Source organism: Montipora foliosa, chromosome 7, assembly GCF_036669935.1.
Source record: "Montipora foliosa isolate CH-2021 chromosome 7, ASM3666993v2, whole genome shotgun sequence".
NCBI classification, from domain to species: domain Eukaryota; kingdom Metazoa; phylum Cnidaria; class Anthozoa; order Scleractinia; family Acroporidae; genus Montipora; species Montipora foliosa.
Genome location: NC_090875.1, coordinates 40,788,066 through 40,803,065, shown reverse-complemented (window position 1 = coordinate 40,803,065; position 15,000 = coordinate 40,788,066). Strand labels below are relative to the sequence as shown.

General features: G+C 39.5%; 1 protein-coding gene across 1 annotated transcript in view; it reads right to left on the bottom strand.

Annotated features, from left to right (window-relative positions):
- LOC138010245 (fibronectin type III domain-containing protein-like) overlaps positions 1-15,000 on the bottom strand; it is a 66,128-nt gene that overhangs the window by 21,521 nt on the left and 29,607 nt on the right. The window contains exons 7-12 of the mRNA XM_068857178.1: positions 14,421-14,759; positions 9,181-9,498; positions 7,114-7,228; positions 5,508-5,719; positions 3,991-4,129; positions 3,667-3,797 (exon numbers count right to left, since the gene is read on the bottom strand). Coding sequence (XP_068713279.1) covers positions 3,667-3,797; positions 3,991-4,129; positions 5,508-5,719; positions 7,114-7,228; positions 9,181-9,498; positions 14,421-14,759 — 1,254 coding nt within the window. The remainder of the gene's footprint in view (positions 1-3,666; positions 3,798-3,990; positions 4,130-5,507; positions 5,720-7,113; positions 7,229-9,180; positions 9,499-14,420; positions 14,760-15,000) is intronic.

Here is a 15,000-nt window from a genome sequence, read left to right as displayed (position 1 = left end):
AGGTACGTTGGACCTTTGAATTACGTATTTTCTTTCTTTTTTACGTCTCTTAAGTCCTGTGGTCCCCAGTTACGTCTCGTTAGCGATTATAAGAGTTAAGTTCTCTTAATTTTTGGTTTTATCTCCTGTGTGATAATTTTAGTTCTCAACGCCGATCCTTGTTGTGTATTATTGTCGTTTGCTTTGCTGATATGCCGGGTAGCGTTCCTACTGTCCTTATTTTTGGTCATTCTTTCGTTAGAAGAATGTGTGATGACTTGTCATCTCGATTTCATCCTCGTACAGACCAGAATTTCAATCTCTCAGACGCCACGGTTTGCTTTCACGGGGTTGGCGGTCGCACAGTTCATAAGCTTTCGCACAAAAATTGATAGTAAGAATCCACAGCGCTGAAAAGTGAGAGTAGAAGAGCATTAACTGCCAAAATGCATCCTTCACGCGACATTTTGCATGTTTACGTACTTATCGACCACGCAGTAGCCTCGAGAAAGGTCACCCAGGAACCCGGGGTGGTAAGATTGCACTTAATGTAAACGCGAGTTATTTTTCGATCCCACCTATGCAGGTTACCCCACCAGCCTACCCGAGTTGCCCCACCTCCATGTAAACAGGCCCTTAATTAAATAGTGTAAAGTTATCTTTTGAGGGGTCGTTTTCGTCGACATAGCCCACTAGTAAGATATTACATCACTGTTAAGATTATTACTACGGGCTCTTTCCTTTTGTCAGAATTGGCCAGCCAGATCCGCCAGTTTGCAAGGAAAATGCAACAATTTGAAGAAAAACTTGCACGAGAACGCCTCGCATTCTCCTGGAGAAGGATATATCATCCTCGAAGTGTGTTAATTTAAAGGAGTTGGAGAGAAATTTTGAAAACTGACGTTTCGAGTGAAGCCTTTCGTTCGTGAGAATTACAATATTACATCTCTAGATCTTAAGTGTCATCAAGCCAAAAGAAAACAAACAAACGTGCAGCGATTGTTCGGAAGGTTAAATTAGGTCGGTCGCTTAAAGTGCTACTACGATCAAATTATCACATACTTTTTTTGTTGGCCCGATCAATAGCTACCTTCCTGAAGTATAAGTTGACCAAGTTTCATTTTTATATGATGAAGGGAAGTGCTTTTTTTTCGCACTCCAAATCCATTAATTTTCGTCCGCCATTAAATCGCCATGCTCCTGCGGCCTGGTTACCAACGCGTACTTAGTGTTTGCGGGAAAGGAAAGGAAAGGAAAGGAAAGGAAAGGAACTTTATTTAAGTGTCTAGTCGTTCTAGCGCTGGAGCGCTAATTGGGGACACTGTACACTGAAATGAACAATGAAAGTAAATCAAGTCAAATGTTGGTTTTTGAGGAAAGGGGAAACCGGAGTACCCGGGGAAAACCTCTCGGTGCAGAGTAGAGAACCAACAAACTCAACCCACATATGACGCCGAGTCCGGGAATCGAACCCGGGCCACATTGGTGTGAGGCGAGTGCTCTCACCACTGCGCCATCCCTGCACCCCAAGTGACGTCATTTTCTCAACGCATCCCGCATACACAATTTCTACACTGTTGTGACTTCGATGCGTCGTTCTTGCATGTTGGCGTATTAAACTCAAGCATTTAATCGATGATGGGAAGTGGTTGTGTTGTCCAGGATCGCAACAACCGCTCTTATCGAGCGATTGGAATTGGTTTGCATGTTCCGTCGATCAAAACGAGAGATGAAGAACTGTGGCTTTGGTTCGTAAGAACCAAGAGGAAAATTTTAACCTAAAGTCGGGCACCAAATTTGTTATATGCTCTGTTGACTTTGAGGGAGTCAAGCGTGGGTCCTTGCCAAGTATATGGAAGAAGGGCGAGCCAAAAAAAAAACGTGAGAGTCGGAAAGAAATCGCTGCATGAAGGAGAAGGAACGGCAGAAGGTAAGCACACGAAATGCGCGAACATTGCAGTGCTGTTATTTTAGCTTTGATCAGGCTGTTTCGCTTTACTTTAATCAACAATCATACAAACAGTAGTCACTATACAGGCTAGATTGCAGAACACCCGGACCACCAAATTAGCATTCTCATTAGCATTCTCGTAAAATGTTAGCTTTCATTTTGCGGTTCGGTACGTTAACTACACTTTTCACGAGATTGTGTAAAGAAGAAAGCACTCGTTTAGAAGCTTGCCCTTTAACACTTTTCTTTTCATTCATCGACTTCGGGACTGCGGACCGCGTTGGTAGCTTTTTTAGTAGGACATTTGGTGGGCCGGGTAAGTTCTGCAATTGCTCCGTCAGTGCTTTACTCTAGTACACAGAATAACGGGATTGGCAGGTAGCAGAGACATTAACTAGTGTGAGTGTTATTTAATCAATATAAGTAAACCTACATGAAAATGTTGGCTAAGCAGCAAAACTGTGGGCTGCCAGCTCCTTTTAAATGCTGTGGGCTTACTGTCTGTAATATGTAATGCAATAACAAGGCTTTTGGTAGAAGTAAAAGAAAGACTGTGATAGTGAGTGTACGTGTATAGACACACTCACAGATAAGAATAGATGGAACTCAAACATTTGTCAAGCATGCTATGATTCAAGCTTATGTCCATTTCAAATTTTACTTACATGTATCTTCTTACTCTTTATACCACGGTGCACCATGCTTACAAGGTAAGCTTGCACACTGAAGCTAAAATTTGCTTACACTTTTTATGCCTTTATTAACGTTCTTCCTTCTATATCAGTTGCTGAGCTACAGCAATTCAAAACCCGGCTCAGTCAACTACTGGCCGAAAAGGACCGTGAAAAGGACCAACCTGTAAAAATTGTGGACACCCAAGAAAAGGACACAAGGAAGGGCAGTGTTCCTCCACTACAGTACCAGTGGACAAGCAGTAACCTTAAGGCTCTGACTTGGTCATTCTTGAAGAAGCACAAGTACATTATTATTCAGGTCTATCCATTTCCGCAGTGCCCACCGTGACTCTTTGTAACTTTCCATTTCAGTGTTCTTTTTTTCATAGAGCCTTGTGTTTGCATTTATGCAATGAAACATTTTAATACAGTAAAAGCAAAGCATCCATTACGGGTATAGACTGAGGAATGGCATTTTATTTCCATTTGCCAACGACTTACAAAAATTCTTCACAAAGAATGTCCAAATAGTTTACTAAAATTGTTTTGCTTGTTTTGTGTCTGATGCTTATTCTATTATCAGCATATTATTTGAGTTACAGAGGTATAATGATCCACTGAATTAGGATTCTCTATTCTACTACTGAATAAAGAGGAAATCTCGTTGTGCATTGTTAATAGAGACTATTATGTTTCTAATATAAATAACAAACTTCTTCTTGACTCAAAAAAAGAGAAATGTGACTTGCTGACAATGTTGAGTATAAGTTTTAAAAAGCAGGAAGTGGGACTTATTTATCTGGCTGCCACTGCTATGGTAAACTTAATAGTTGTACTACTTGAAACCGGCCAGACATAGTATTTTACTCTGTCTAAAGCCAGACGATTTTACTCGTCAATGGAGAACCCCTGGGAGTCAATGGGTTAAGGTTTCTTTCTGTATTGGTAAATTACAATGACCTGTGACTGGAAACCTGTAACCTGTGTTCAGTATGCAGCAAACAAAAACTATCTTTACTGATAAACGTTCACAATACGATGTACAAACTACATTTAACTCACCTAACACTTCAACATAAGTCGACGAGACTATCATGCCATGTTTGTTTTCACCTACACATTGGTAAATGCCGGCCTCGTTCCATGTAAGATCACGGAAAAGTAGGTTAGTATTCACCTGTCGTACCTTTGAACTGTGAAAGGTACAAAAGATGGGGTTAATCATAGATGAATTGGCAGAGACGAACACTAAACTCCAGAAATCCAAATAAATGGCCATCTGCCAATAAAGATTGCGCACTATTCACCACATTTTCAACCTCAAGGTCATTCATGAAGATACAGTGCAAGGAGAAACTAATTAATCTCAAATTGACTTTAACTAACCTTGCCACTAATTCAAATCCATCTCTGAACCATGTAATTTGTGGTTCAGGCTCTGCATACACGTCACAGCTCAAGTGTGCATTTGATGCTATGTGAAGTTTTTTCACTTTAGGTGGTTCAACAATCCATCTTGGAGCAACTGGGAAAAAGCATTGTTGAAGGATAATAAAATAATTACTAAATATATAATTCAATAAAATAATCATAATTACTAATACTGTAACTGACGGGTTCCTGATGAGGACCAATAATTATTAATTAAATAAATTTACATTATTATTATTTATTATTTACATTATATTATCATAAGATTGTAACATGCCAGAGAGGAAAAAAAATTGAAGCCCTCTTACCGGTGAGAGACAGAGAGAGACAATTTATGTTTAATTATTGAGAGAGAGCGTGATTTTAGTGTTGAAAGGTATTTGTAACAATCACGTCCCCCAATGTTGACAAACAGCGTGATTAGTATGTCACATAAGCCTTCTTGTCACCTGTCATGGCAATGCAGTTGTCATTTGCATAGAGCATTGCAGCGCTATAACAAGTTTCAAAAATAGTGGAGACACTTCACCTTCTTGGGGCGTTATCAATGTACCTATTATCTCTTATCAGTGTTGCTACAACAAGTTGCAAAAATAGTGGAGACACTTCACCTTCTTGGGGCGTTATTAATTTCCCTATTATCTCTCACACTGCAGCCCCCCTGCCCCCCTTATCAGTGTTGCTAGCAAGACAAAAGAATGTTGGGAACTTAAGCAGTCAACATTGAAAGGGGGAGAGGGGAGAGAAAGTGGGAATGGTTTAAATTTTAGATACGGCGGGCATTGGAAGCTAGAAAAGGGGTTTTTTAATGAAAGTGTCTCAACAATTTTACAACTTGGAATTTTATAACTTGTAGCAATGCAGTTTTGATTTGAGTAGAGCTGATGGTGCAAAAAAATAATAATGAGTGTGCCTGCAATCAATGATCGTGTGACATTTTACTTAAGCAAACGATAATCATCATATATCGAAATTAATCATATATTTACCCTTGTCTCCAGCAAAATTTTACTTTTTAATGTGCCTCACAAGGTACGTATGAGAAAGATGCTAGTCATTGTAACTTGTCTCATGGCCGAGGAAGTGAGAGGCATGGGGCCTATTCCTTTCATGATGTCATTAACTACTTTGCATTAAAGTTTTGAAAGAACTTTGGCAACGTAAATTTGTTTTAGTTCTTGACGTCTCTGAAGGAATAGACCCATACCTCATACTAGCTCAGCCATAGGACAAATGAATGCCAGCTTTGTTACTCTCTCGTACCTAATTGGGCCTATTAAAAGTAAAATCTAGTGGAGCAAAAGTAAAATGTGTGTTAGACATCTCACTTTTGCAAAAGAAGAATTTTTTTTATTTATTTTTTTATTTAAACATTATTTCATTGGCGAAGTTTGCCCTAAGAGGAAAAGAACTCATCAAGAGGGCTCACTTCAAAATACTTTTAGGTATTAAGGTGCACTTTAAGAGCTTACCTTCCACCTGAAGGTTAATATTACGTTCTTGTGGACCAATTTCTGTGGTTTGATTGTTGCTGGCTTGGCAGGTATAAATATCTTCGTGCATATTCTCATCCACCTTTGTGATGTTCAGGAGCCGTCCTTCCAATTGACTTGGAATTTCAAAGAAATCTACCCCATCTCGAAGTTCCTTCCCATTTTTTTTCCAGGTTATTGTTGGGAATGGTCTGTGAAAGAAAGGATTTTGCATCAAAACGTCTTAAAGACGTTATTAATGGAGGAGTCAGGGTGGATGGGGGAACCAGGTTGGCTTAATGGTTCGACCATGCTTTCCACCTTCTTTCCACTGAATAAAGTTGGTATTAATAATAATAATAATAATAATAATAATAATAATTATTATTATTATTATTATTATTACTATTATTACTAGTCGTTTTCAATGAGAAGGGAAATGCTCGAGTAGGAGGAGACCTGATCAATGCAGGCAGCCCCAAAGAGGGGAGATTTTGTAGGACCAAACGCCTTGTAGTAGTCGATGGTGATGGTAGCCATAACGCAACATAACATGCGACTGCCTTCGTTCCAAACTCGACCGACAATGCGAAGAATCTGAAGCGAAATGTTTCTCAAACCAGAGTATAACACAGTTTGAAAGCTCTGACAACTTTCAATAATATATCTAAGTCGATTCATAATGATACTTACCGTGAAAACAAAAGGAAAATCCAGAGGAAAATCTGCCACTACACAAATCTACCACAACTCAAAGAAACGAATATTATGTTTTTTTCTGCCATGTGATTAGCCGAGAATTCGTTTGGCGGCGCTCGGTGTCCGACGGCAATCCGAAGAATGTAACTCAACGGCCAGAAGAAATGCCGAGTGTACCTCAGAACCCAAACCGCAAGCCATAGCATTTTATAATCGGTCGAACTCAGGCATGCAATCTCGAGATTCATTGCACGATAGCCCCGAGATGCATTGCAAGATTAGTGTTGCTCTCACTCACTGCGCTCGCTCGAGCAATTAGTAATGTTTGCAGAAACAAACATATGAACCCTTTGACATCCAAACCGGCCTAAACCGGCCATACTTAATATTTTACTCTGGGAGTCAATGGATTAAGAATAAAAACAACATTTACCCCTAAAAGAGACCATATTAAAACATGGATATAATGTTCAAAAATACAGTGACTTTTAATGATGGCAAAGACAGTATCATCTAATACTTTCACCTACATGAAGAAATATAAAAGTGTAAATATACATTCTAACATTTCTTCGCGTGCAACCCTAAAGGAGACCTTCACGTATGATTGTGTTTTGCCCAGAACACTTTAAGTGAGACCAAAATCCAAAATTTACACCCCTAAGCGAGACGAGAATCCCTCCCCTTCTTACATGGGACCTAGACCTCAGACCTAGACTGTCAAATTTTGAGTCAAAATGCTACACCTCACTTTTAAACAAGCATTTATTTTACATTGTAGACCACCATCAGCCCCTTTGTATCTACAATTATATAAGTATTTACAGTACAACAAAATTACCATCTCACTGCGACATATGTACCATGTTCCATTAGAAGGTAAGTTACCTTGCTTGTGATCCCTTACCTAGCAGTAGCTAAGCAATACAACACCTTACTTCTTCCCTCCACAGCTACTTGAACAGAATTTGATGTTGCAGAAGTAAAAGATGGAAGGCTAAATATGGCGGGATCTGGTACGCCTTTGAAAAAATATATATATATATAAACCAAACATAGCAGCTCTTATCAGAGATGATGCTGTGCAATAAATGTACCTACATGATGTAACTATTTACTATGTTTTAACTTTTCAATATTTATAAACACTGCTATTACTTGTAACTTGCGTTCCCAACAGATTGCTCCAAAGTGGATCTGACAAATTTCCGTGCTTCGAACACTTGCTGAAGCTGCAGTACAGTTTCTTTATAAAGCGTTGAACTTTAAATTTATTCAAGTGTCAAGTGTATTTAGCGCTGAGGTACATGTACCAATTGCATATGTGCCAACTCTCCCGGGTACGGAACGAATCTCTCGGTCTCCCGTACAAGTCATTAAATCTCGCGGATAAAAACGACTATGAACCTTTCACAGACATTTCTCTATTCTAGAGTCAAATTGCATTCCCAAGTTTAAAACAAAAATGATTTTTTCAAACTCGTTTGTTTTTTTTTTTCTTTAATGCATTTCTTCATCTCTGAGTTTCAAACAGACGTTGATAGAACTAAACAAAATGGCTTCCTTTACCTGTTTGTTATCACAGCTATGTAACCGATTGTTTGATTGGATCTCCGATAGACCAATAAAAATTCTTGACATAAGTACCCTGTTTTTCCGCAAATTCACAATGGCGGTAGATTATTGTTGTATTCTGAAGGTGCTGTTGGGGGATGGGTGGGGGAGTGGGTAGGTTGATGGGGGGGAGGGGGGGAGACCGGGCAGAAAAAAGTCTCCAGGTTATTTTAGATCTCCATAGGAGAGGGGAATACCACAGGAGAAGAAAAACCTCTCAGAGCAGTGTACAGAGCCAACAAACTCAACCCACATTGTCATACTGAGTCTGGGAATTGCACCCGGGCCACATTGGTGGGAAGCAAGTGCTCTCATCACTGTGCGTTCCCTTCTCCCGTGCAGAATTCCTCTTATCTGTCCTTAAGAGTTCATACTAGCCTAGGCTTTCTAATAAAGTTGCAAGGGGCTGTACACTAAGGGTGTGTTCGATTGACCCTATTCTGGAATAAGAATACGCGGGGTGATGATTAAAACGGTATGTTTGGCACGTTTCGAAGCAGCAAGGATAGCAAAAATATGTTTAAAATATCATTTAATTAGCAGGTGTTAGGTAATTTTTATGTGAATCTCCGTAAAAACGAAGGATTTCTAACTTACCGTATATTCCATGTATTCCTATTCCGGAATATGGTCATTCGAACGCACCCTAAGTAAAGGATCGCACTTTTCCAGTTCATTTTATTGTTGATGTCAAGAACAAAGAAAACTGGAAAAAATGAGATCCGACGCAACTTAAAGTACGACCCGAGAAGACGAGGTTAGTAAGATATTACATTATTATTAAGATTATTACTAAGAGCACCATCCCTCAGACACCCTCGTCATTATTACAGGTCCTGTAAAGGCAAGCTAACTGTGCACCAAATGTGGTTTAAAGCACAGGACCACCATGTCGGGATTCACAAGTCAGCCACATCAACTCTCACTCAGTGTCTTAAAATAAATGACAAGAAAGACGACTTATTGCAAATGGTAAGACTAATATGACACCCCCAATCAGTGTTTATAAATGCCATTGGACATTAAAAAAAATGAACCCACATACTCTTCACAAAGAGTTCGTTGGCACACGGAGCTCCCACTTTTGTCAAGTCTGTTCTTTTCTCTCAAAAAAGAAGTCAGCAAGCCTGGCAGTGATGTCTTTTTAAAAAGGTTTAAGGTGTATTAGACCACCTCAGCAGAAAAAAAAAGGATTGGCTTACTTGGGGGTCAATCATTGTAACGGCTTTTATAAAATGTTTTAAAGGCCTCCCTGCCTGCCATGTTCATTTGCTCCAGCCACCTCTCAACAATATTATTAATTTCCCCTTAGGGTTATTTGACACCCCCTAAAAATAGAAGAAGGAAAAAAAAAACGCACCTGGTGGTCTTGTTAAAGTCAAGGCACCAGAACTGTAAATGGTGTTTGCACCGGACATTGTGCACTGGATTCCTCCCAAATCCCTAATGCGTGTTATATCTTCTGGTGTAACGTACATGATGTGCAAGGCACCATTTGATGGGTCAATTGCAACTCTCTCGCTTCTCGGAAATAAGATGTTTAATTCCTTTTTCGACGCAGACGTCCAAGTAAAACTAACGAGAGAACTGGGGCCATGCGGTGGACAGTCAAACTCAAATGGTCTACCAATCCGAACTTCACGGGTAATGGGTAATTCATCATTAAACTGTCCAACTGCTGCCGAGAAAATAAATAAGAACTATTATGTAACTGATTGTGGTTATCCCTTGCAACGTTGTATTAATTTTTTGTAACTAAAGAGAATCAAACATTTTAAACCACCCATGCAGACAAACAAAGTGAAACCTGATAAATCAACCAAAAAATCAAAGAAGACTCTTTAAGAAGACCTTAATTAAAAGGGCTATGTCACGAAAAATGATGTAATTTCATGGCACCCCAAAATTAGAATAAAACATTGCAATTAACCCATTAACTCCTAAGAGTGAGAGTTTAGTTAATAGATTTTACTCTGTCTAATGCCAGATGACTTTATTCATCAATGGGAGCAGTCCAGGAGTCAATGGGTAAACAACCTCTACTGTACACTCACTCAAAAACTATGCCTGAGTCTCCTTTAAAGAACCCAATGCCCGGTGCTTTTAGTACGTTTTTGAAGTTCATGGCTGGGAAAGTATTAAAAGTAGACGGCTGTGTTAAATCTACAAGCTTAGAAATGCCATTTCCCACGTGTATTCCCCTCTTACAGGGAACGAAAATTAGGCAATAAAACACCAAAATTCTAGTCATTTTCAACAGAAATCATTGGCTGCAGGTAAGGCAAGTATAGCAATTTTATTTTCGTGCTAGGGAACGGCGGAAAAACGCTTACACAGTAAAACTTTCAAATTGTGCGAAGTAGGCAGCGGGACGGAGCAATTTAAAGTACTTGCTGTTCTATTGCCAGTAGCCGCCTTCTATTGAAACCTCTGCTTGCCCACACTGTTCGTGAAGAGTAAGAGGGAGAACCTCAGGTCTACCTCTCTCAGGGAATTGTAAACCGTCAGATATGGTGATATGTCCAGTATATAAATTGAAACCTAATTTAATATCCACTTCTTATATATACTCAAGTCTCCCAATATTAGCTACATGTAAATAGGGCATCAAAACAGGCTAAAGGCCATCATGGGACAATGAAAAGTCGCAGGTTCGCAAATTTTATTCGCAAAATGTATTATTTGTAATAGCCCTTATTCACGACAGCCGCCATGTTGGTTTTCAAATTGTCATGCAAATTAGCCATGTGTTATGCTGGGGGGCAAACATTGGAATAAAGGCAAATTGCGGAAAATCAGCTCGTCGAAATATTGAATTAACATTGCTAAAAGTACATTTTAGAATTTAGAATTAAGTACCTTTTATAATAATTTTATATCTTTTGGTCGCCTCCGACATTTTTACTTTCTACTTCGTTATCTGCTCAATTTTCACTAAAACTAGACCCTCCGTGAAGGTACACTGGGTTGCCTGTGGTACGTGCAGCGTTCCAGGCACTTTTTTTCAAGTTGGGGGGTCATTAAGACCATTTATTATATGGCTTGTGTTTGTAGCCGATATAACGCGCGCTATATAAACTACTTACTAACCGAGCTAGCTCAAGCCGTACTGGGGAATATTGGCCCTGTCACGACCTCGGGCCAATATTCCCCAGTACGGCCCTCGCGCTCGGTTAGTAAGAAGTTATTAAGGGGTGACCCAGAAGTCATACCAGCAGAGGCCCTTTGGCTCACAGTTCCTCACACATTCGTACGACGAAACAGATCCTTTTCTGAGGTTAAAAACCTGGCTACCGGCCTATTTACTCCTTTTCCTACTTTCCCAACCTCGAGAAAACCGCGGTAAATCAGCCATCGCCAAAAAATGTTTTTTTTTCTCAAAAAATATTTAAAGTTAGGGAGAAAAAAATACATCATTTTAAAGCTAAGTAAATAAGCTTTCCAACAGCATTCTCGGTTTTCACATGACGTCACGACCGCCATGTTGGTGCCCAAAACAAAGAAAAGGCGGCCATGTTGGTGCCCCGACCAAATCCTCCGGGAATTTAACTCTATTATTATGCAAACGCTTCCTTTTGTTTTCGTTGAAAAACATGGCTGTTAACGTTGATCACGTGAGTGAAAACCAGCAATATAACTTATTTACAGACAACTGAAACATTTTATAAAAGCGAAAGTTGAACGAAAAAATTTAAGAAAAATAACAGTAAAATATGTTTTCCAGGCGAATTTTTTGGATGCAAAACTAAAATTTTCTGCAATTTATCTGCTTTCTTGGACATCAATTAGACCGAAAACTGACGAGGCACGAATATTTTTAGATTTTTAGGAATGCGTAATGTGATAATGCGATAAAAGTGTCAAATTTAGTTATCGCCCTATCACAAACGTTGCATTTCTATCGAAGATGCTCGAACGTGTGGCCGCTACGCAAACGCTGAACTATCTTATACCCAATGGGCTTTTAGCCAAGTTTCAGTCTGCGTATCGATGTTTCCACAGCACAGAAACTACGTTATTACGAGTATTTAATGACATCCTTGTTGCTATTGACAACCACCGGGATGTTGTACTTGTTCTTCTAGATTTATCGGCGGCGTTTGACACCATTGAACATTCTGTTTTACTTAGTCGTTTGGAACACCGTTATGGATTTGATGGGAAGGTGTTAAACTGGTTTAGATCATACCTGATTGGTAGATCCCAGCAAGTACTAATTGCGGATGTCAGATCAGCCGATTATCCTCTTCAGTATGGTGTTCCTCAAGGGTCTGTCCTGGGGCCATTTTTGTTTTCTTTGTTCTTTGCCCCTCTGGAGAATGTGGTACAAGCCCATGGTTTCAATGTGATGACTTACGCAGATGATACACAGTTATATGTGTCCTTGGGCTCGTCGGATGATCGTCCTGCCGTTCTATTTAAGTTTGAAGCTTGTGTGAAGGACATTCTCATCTGGTGCACCTCTGATGGTTTGGCATGCAACCCCGACAAGACGGAAGTAATTCATCTATGCTCTTGTTTCCAAAGCATTACTCTTCCTGGTATTGATGTTGGTGGTTATACTACATCGCCAACACCAGCTGCCCGAGATCTCGGAGTGCTTGTTGACTCACATCTGACGTTGTCTAAATATGTTAACAGTGTATGCAAGTCCGCATTCTTTTCCATTAGTAAGATTTGTAGGATTAGAAAATATTTAGACCGTGATAATTGTGAAAGACTTGTGCACGCGTTCATTTCATCGACTCTTGATTCCTGTAATAGTTTACTAACAGGTCTTCCAGATAAGGAAATCTCAAAGCTCCAGCGCGTGCACAATGCTGCAGCGAGGCTTATTGTTGGTGCTGCAAAGAATGAACATATGTCACCCATATTACAGCAACTACACTGGTTGCCTGTAAAGTTCAGAATTGACTTTAAGATTTTGATGCTAACTTATAAAGCCCTTAACAATCAAGCTCCCGATTACATTTCTGAACTATTGACTTTGTATAAGCCTTCTCGTGCACTTAGATCTTCCAGTCAAATGCTTCTTGTTGTACCTAAAACTAAAACTAAGCTTTATGGGGACAGATCGTTTGCTGCCAGTGCCCCTAAACTTTGGATTGCACTACCAGTAGAAATTAAGAATTCTGAATCACTCGATATTTTTAAGAGTAAAGTCAAAACACACCTGTTCCGCCAGTGCTATAGAGTATAGAGATCATATTATATATAGTTTATAGAGATTACTATTATTATTATGTATAGTGTATAAACCTTATTTGCATTATTATACAGGATACAGATTTTCTTGTTTTTCTTTAGAAATCTATTGTAATTTTAGAGTTTCTCATACTGCATGTAATTTGAATGTAAGATTTGAATGTAAGATTGTAAGATTGTAAAGCTTTGAGAATTTTGTAAAGCTAAATATATATTATTATTATTATTATTATTATTAAATTTGCGACCCGTTGCTAACGGGAACGGAAGCGATCGCATTACGAATAATTAACCTCTGTTTGCCAAAAACCACCCAAATAACCGATTTTTCGACGGAAAATTCATCCCAGAGGATAAAACTATTCATTGGACATGTAATAAAGGTAAATGTGTTCGAGCGAAAGCGAAAACAAGCAAATATTTTGAGGGAAAACACAATTATGTGAGATCAAAGGAACATGTGGTGAAGACACGCAATTGCATCGCTATGAAAATGATCTTAACTTAATTTCATCCAATCCACCTGGTCTAGTCTTTGAATTCACTATTATCGCTGCCCTACGAATCTTCAGTGTTCTACATAACAGCACACTTGGTAAAAGACGGCTCGACGGGCGACAGATTGTTGTCGAAGTCCATTACTCGTCGCTTTTAAGATTCCACCGTATTCATTTCAGTATTCATTTGCCTTGCCTTCGCGTTACATGACTTTCGACGCCATTGCCGGTTAAGTTTAATCGTTCTACTGTGTCCACCAGAGAAATCTACGCATTTCCCACTACCCTCTCGATCCTAAGAAAATACCGGCGCGCAGAAGGCTCTATGCACAAAGTAACTTGTGTAATCATTCTATTTTACTACTAAGGTGATAAACATTCAATGAACGTGAAACAAATCATCTGTGTGGCTAAGATGTTCGGTATAGCCTCTCGAACTTGTGTTGTTTGCCCCCTCACAAGTGTGTAGCTAATTTGCATGATAACAGCAAATCCAACATGGCGGCGATCGTGAATAAGGTCTATTTGTACACGTGAGCCTGCAATACATGTGTCTAAAGAAACTGCTGAAAATGGCGCATGATCAAGGGAATGGTGCTGTGCGCGTGATTCATCAATGGGGGTGCGTCCCAGGACATTTGAGGTGTGAATAGGTTAATCTTAGCGTCAAAGTGGCAATTGTTAACCCTTCAGATATTTTTAGTTGCAAAGGAAAGAAATTCAGTCGCAAATAACAAGTTGATTGGTCACGATTTCGAGACCTGTAGGACCAACTCAAGTGAGAGGAATTGCCAGTCCCTTTTTCTTCCAAATATGCCCAAGTACCTAAATGTAATGATAAAAAAAGTATATAAAAATAGCAATACTGATTTATTCCTCCTGTTTTTATGTATCTTACCAGTTACTCCAACCCTTAGCTTCCGGCTAAATGTCTTGACACCAGTAACAGTATCTGTGACAAAACACTGGTAGGTTCCACTGTCCCATATGCTAAGGCCCTTGGCCTTCAAGGTACCATCTTGACTAAGCTGCCAATCATCATTAGACTCAAATTTATTTGGAGTAATTATGCTATCGTTGTGCTTCCATTCCCATGACAACTTGTTTGATCCTGTGGCACGACATGGGAGATTAAGCTGCCAGTTTGTGTCATCCCGAAACTTCACCTCATCTGGAGCTACCAAGTCGTTTTGTAAAAATTGAGTAATCTGGGGTGGGGCAGGTTTTGGGCCTTGACCTGAAAAAAAGGAATTCAATTTTGAACTCATCAAATTTGATCTGGTTTTGACAATAACTTGATTAATCTTTTAGCGGAGCTCCGCTCGTTTGCGGAGCACTATAGTTAAGAAAATATGGTAACCCATCAATGCAAAATATTTTGGTTTTATAGCCATGACGTCATCCACCGTTCGTACGTACGTACGTACGTACGTACGTACGCTCGTCCATCCCTCCATGTATGCCAATGTGACCAGTAT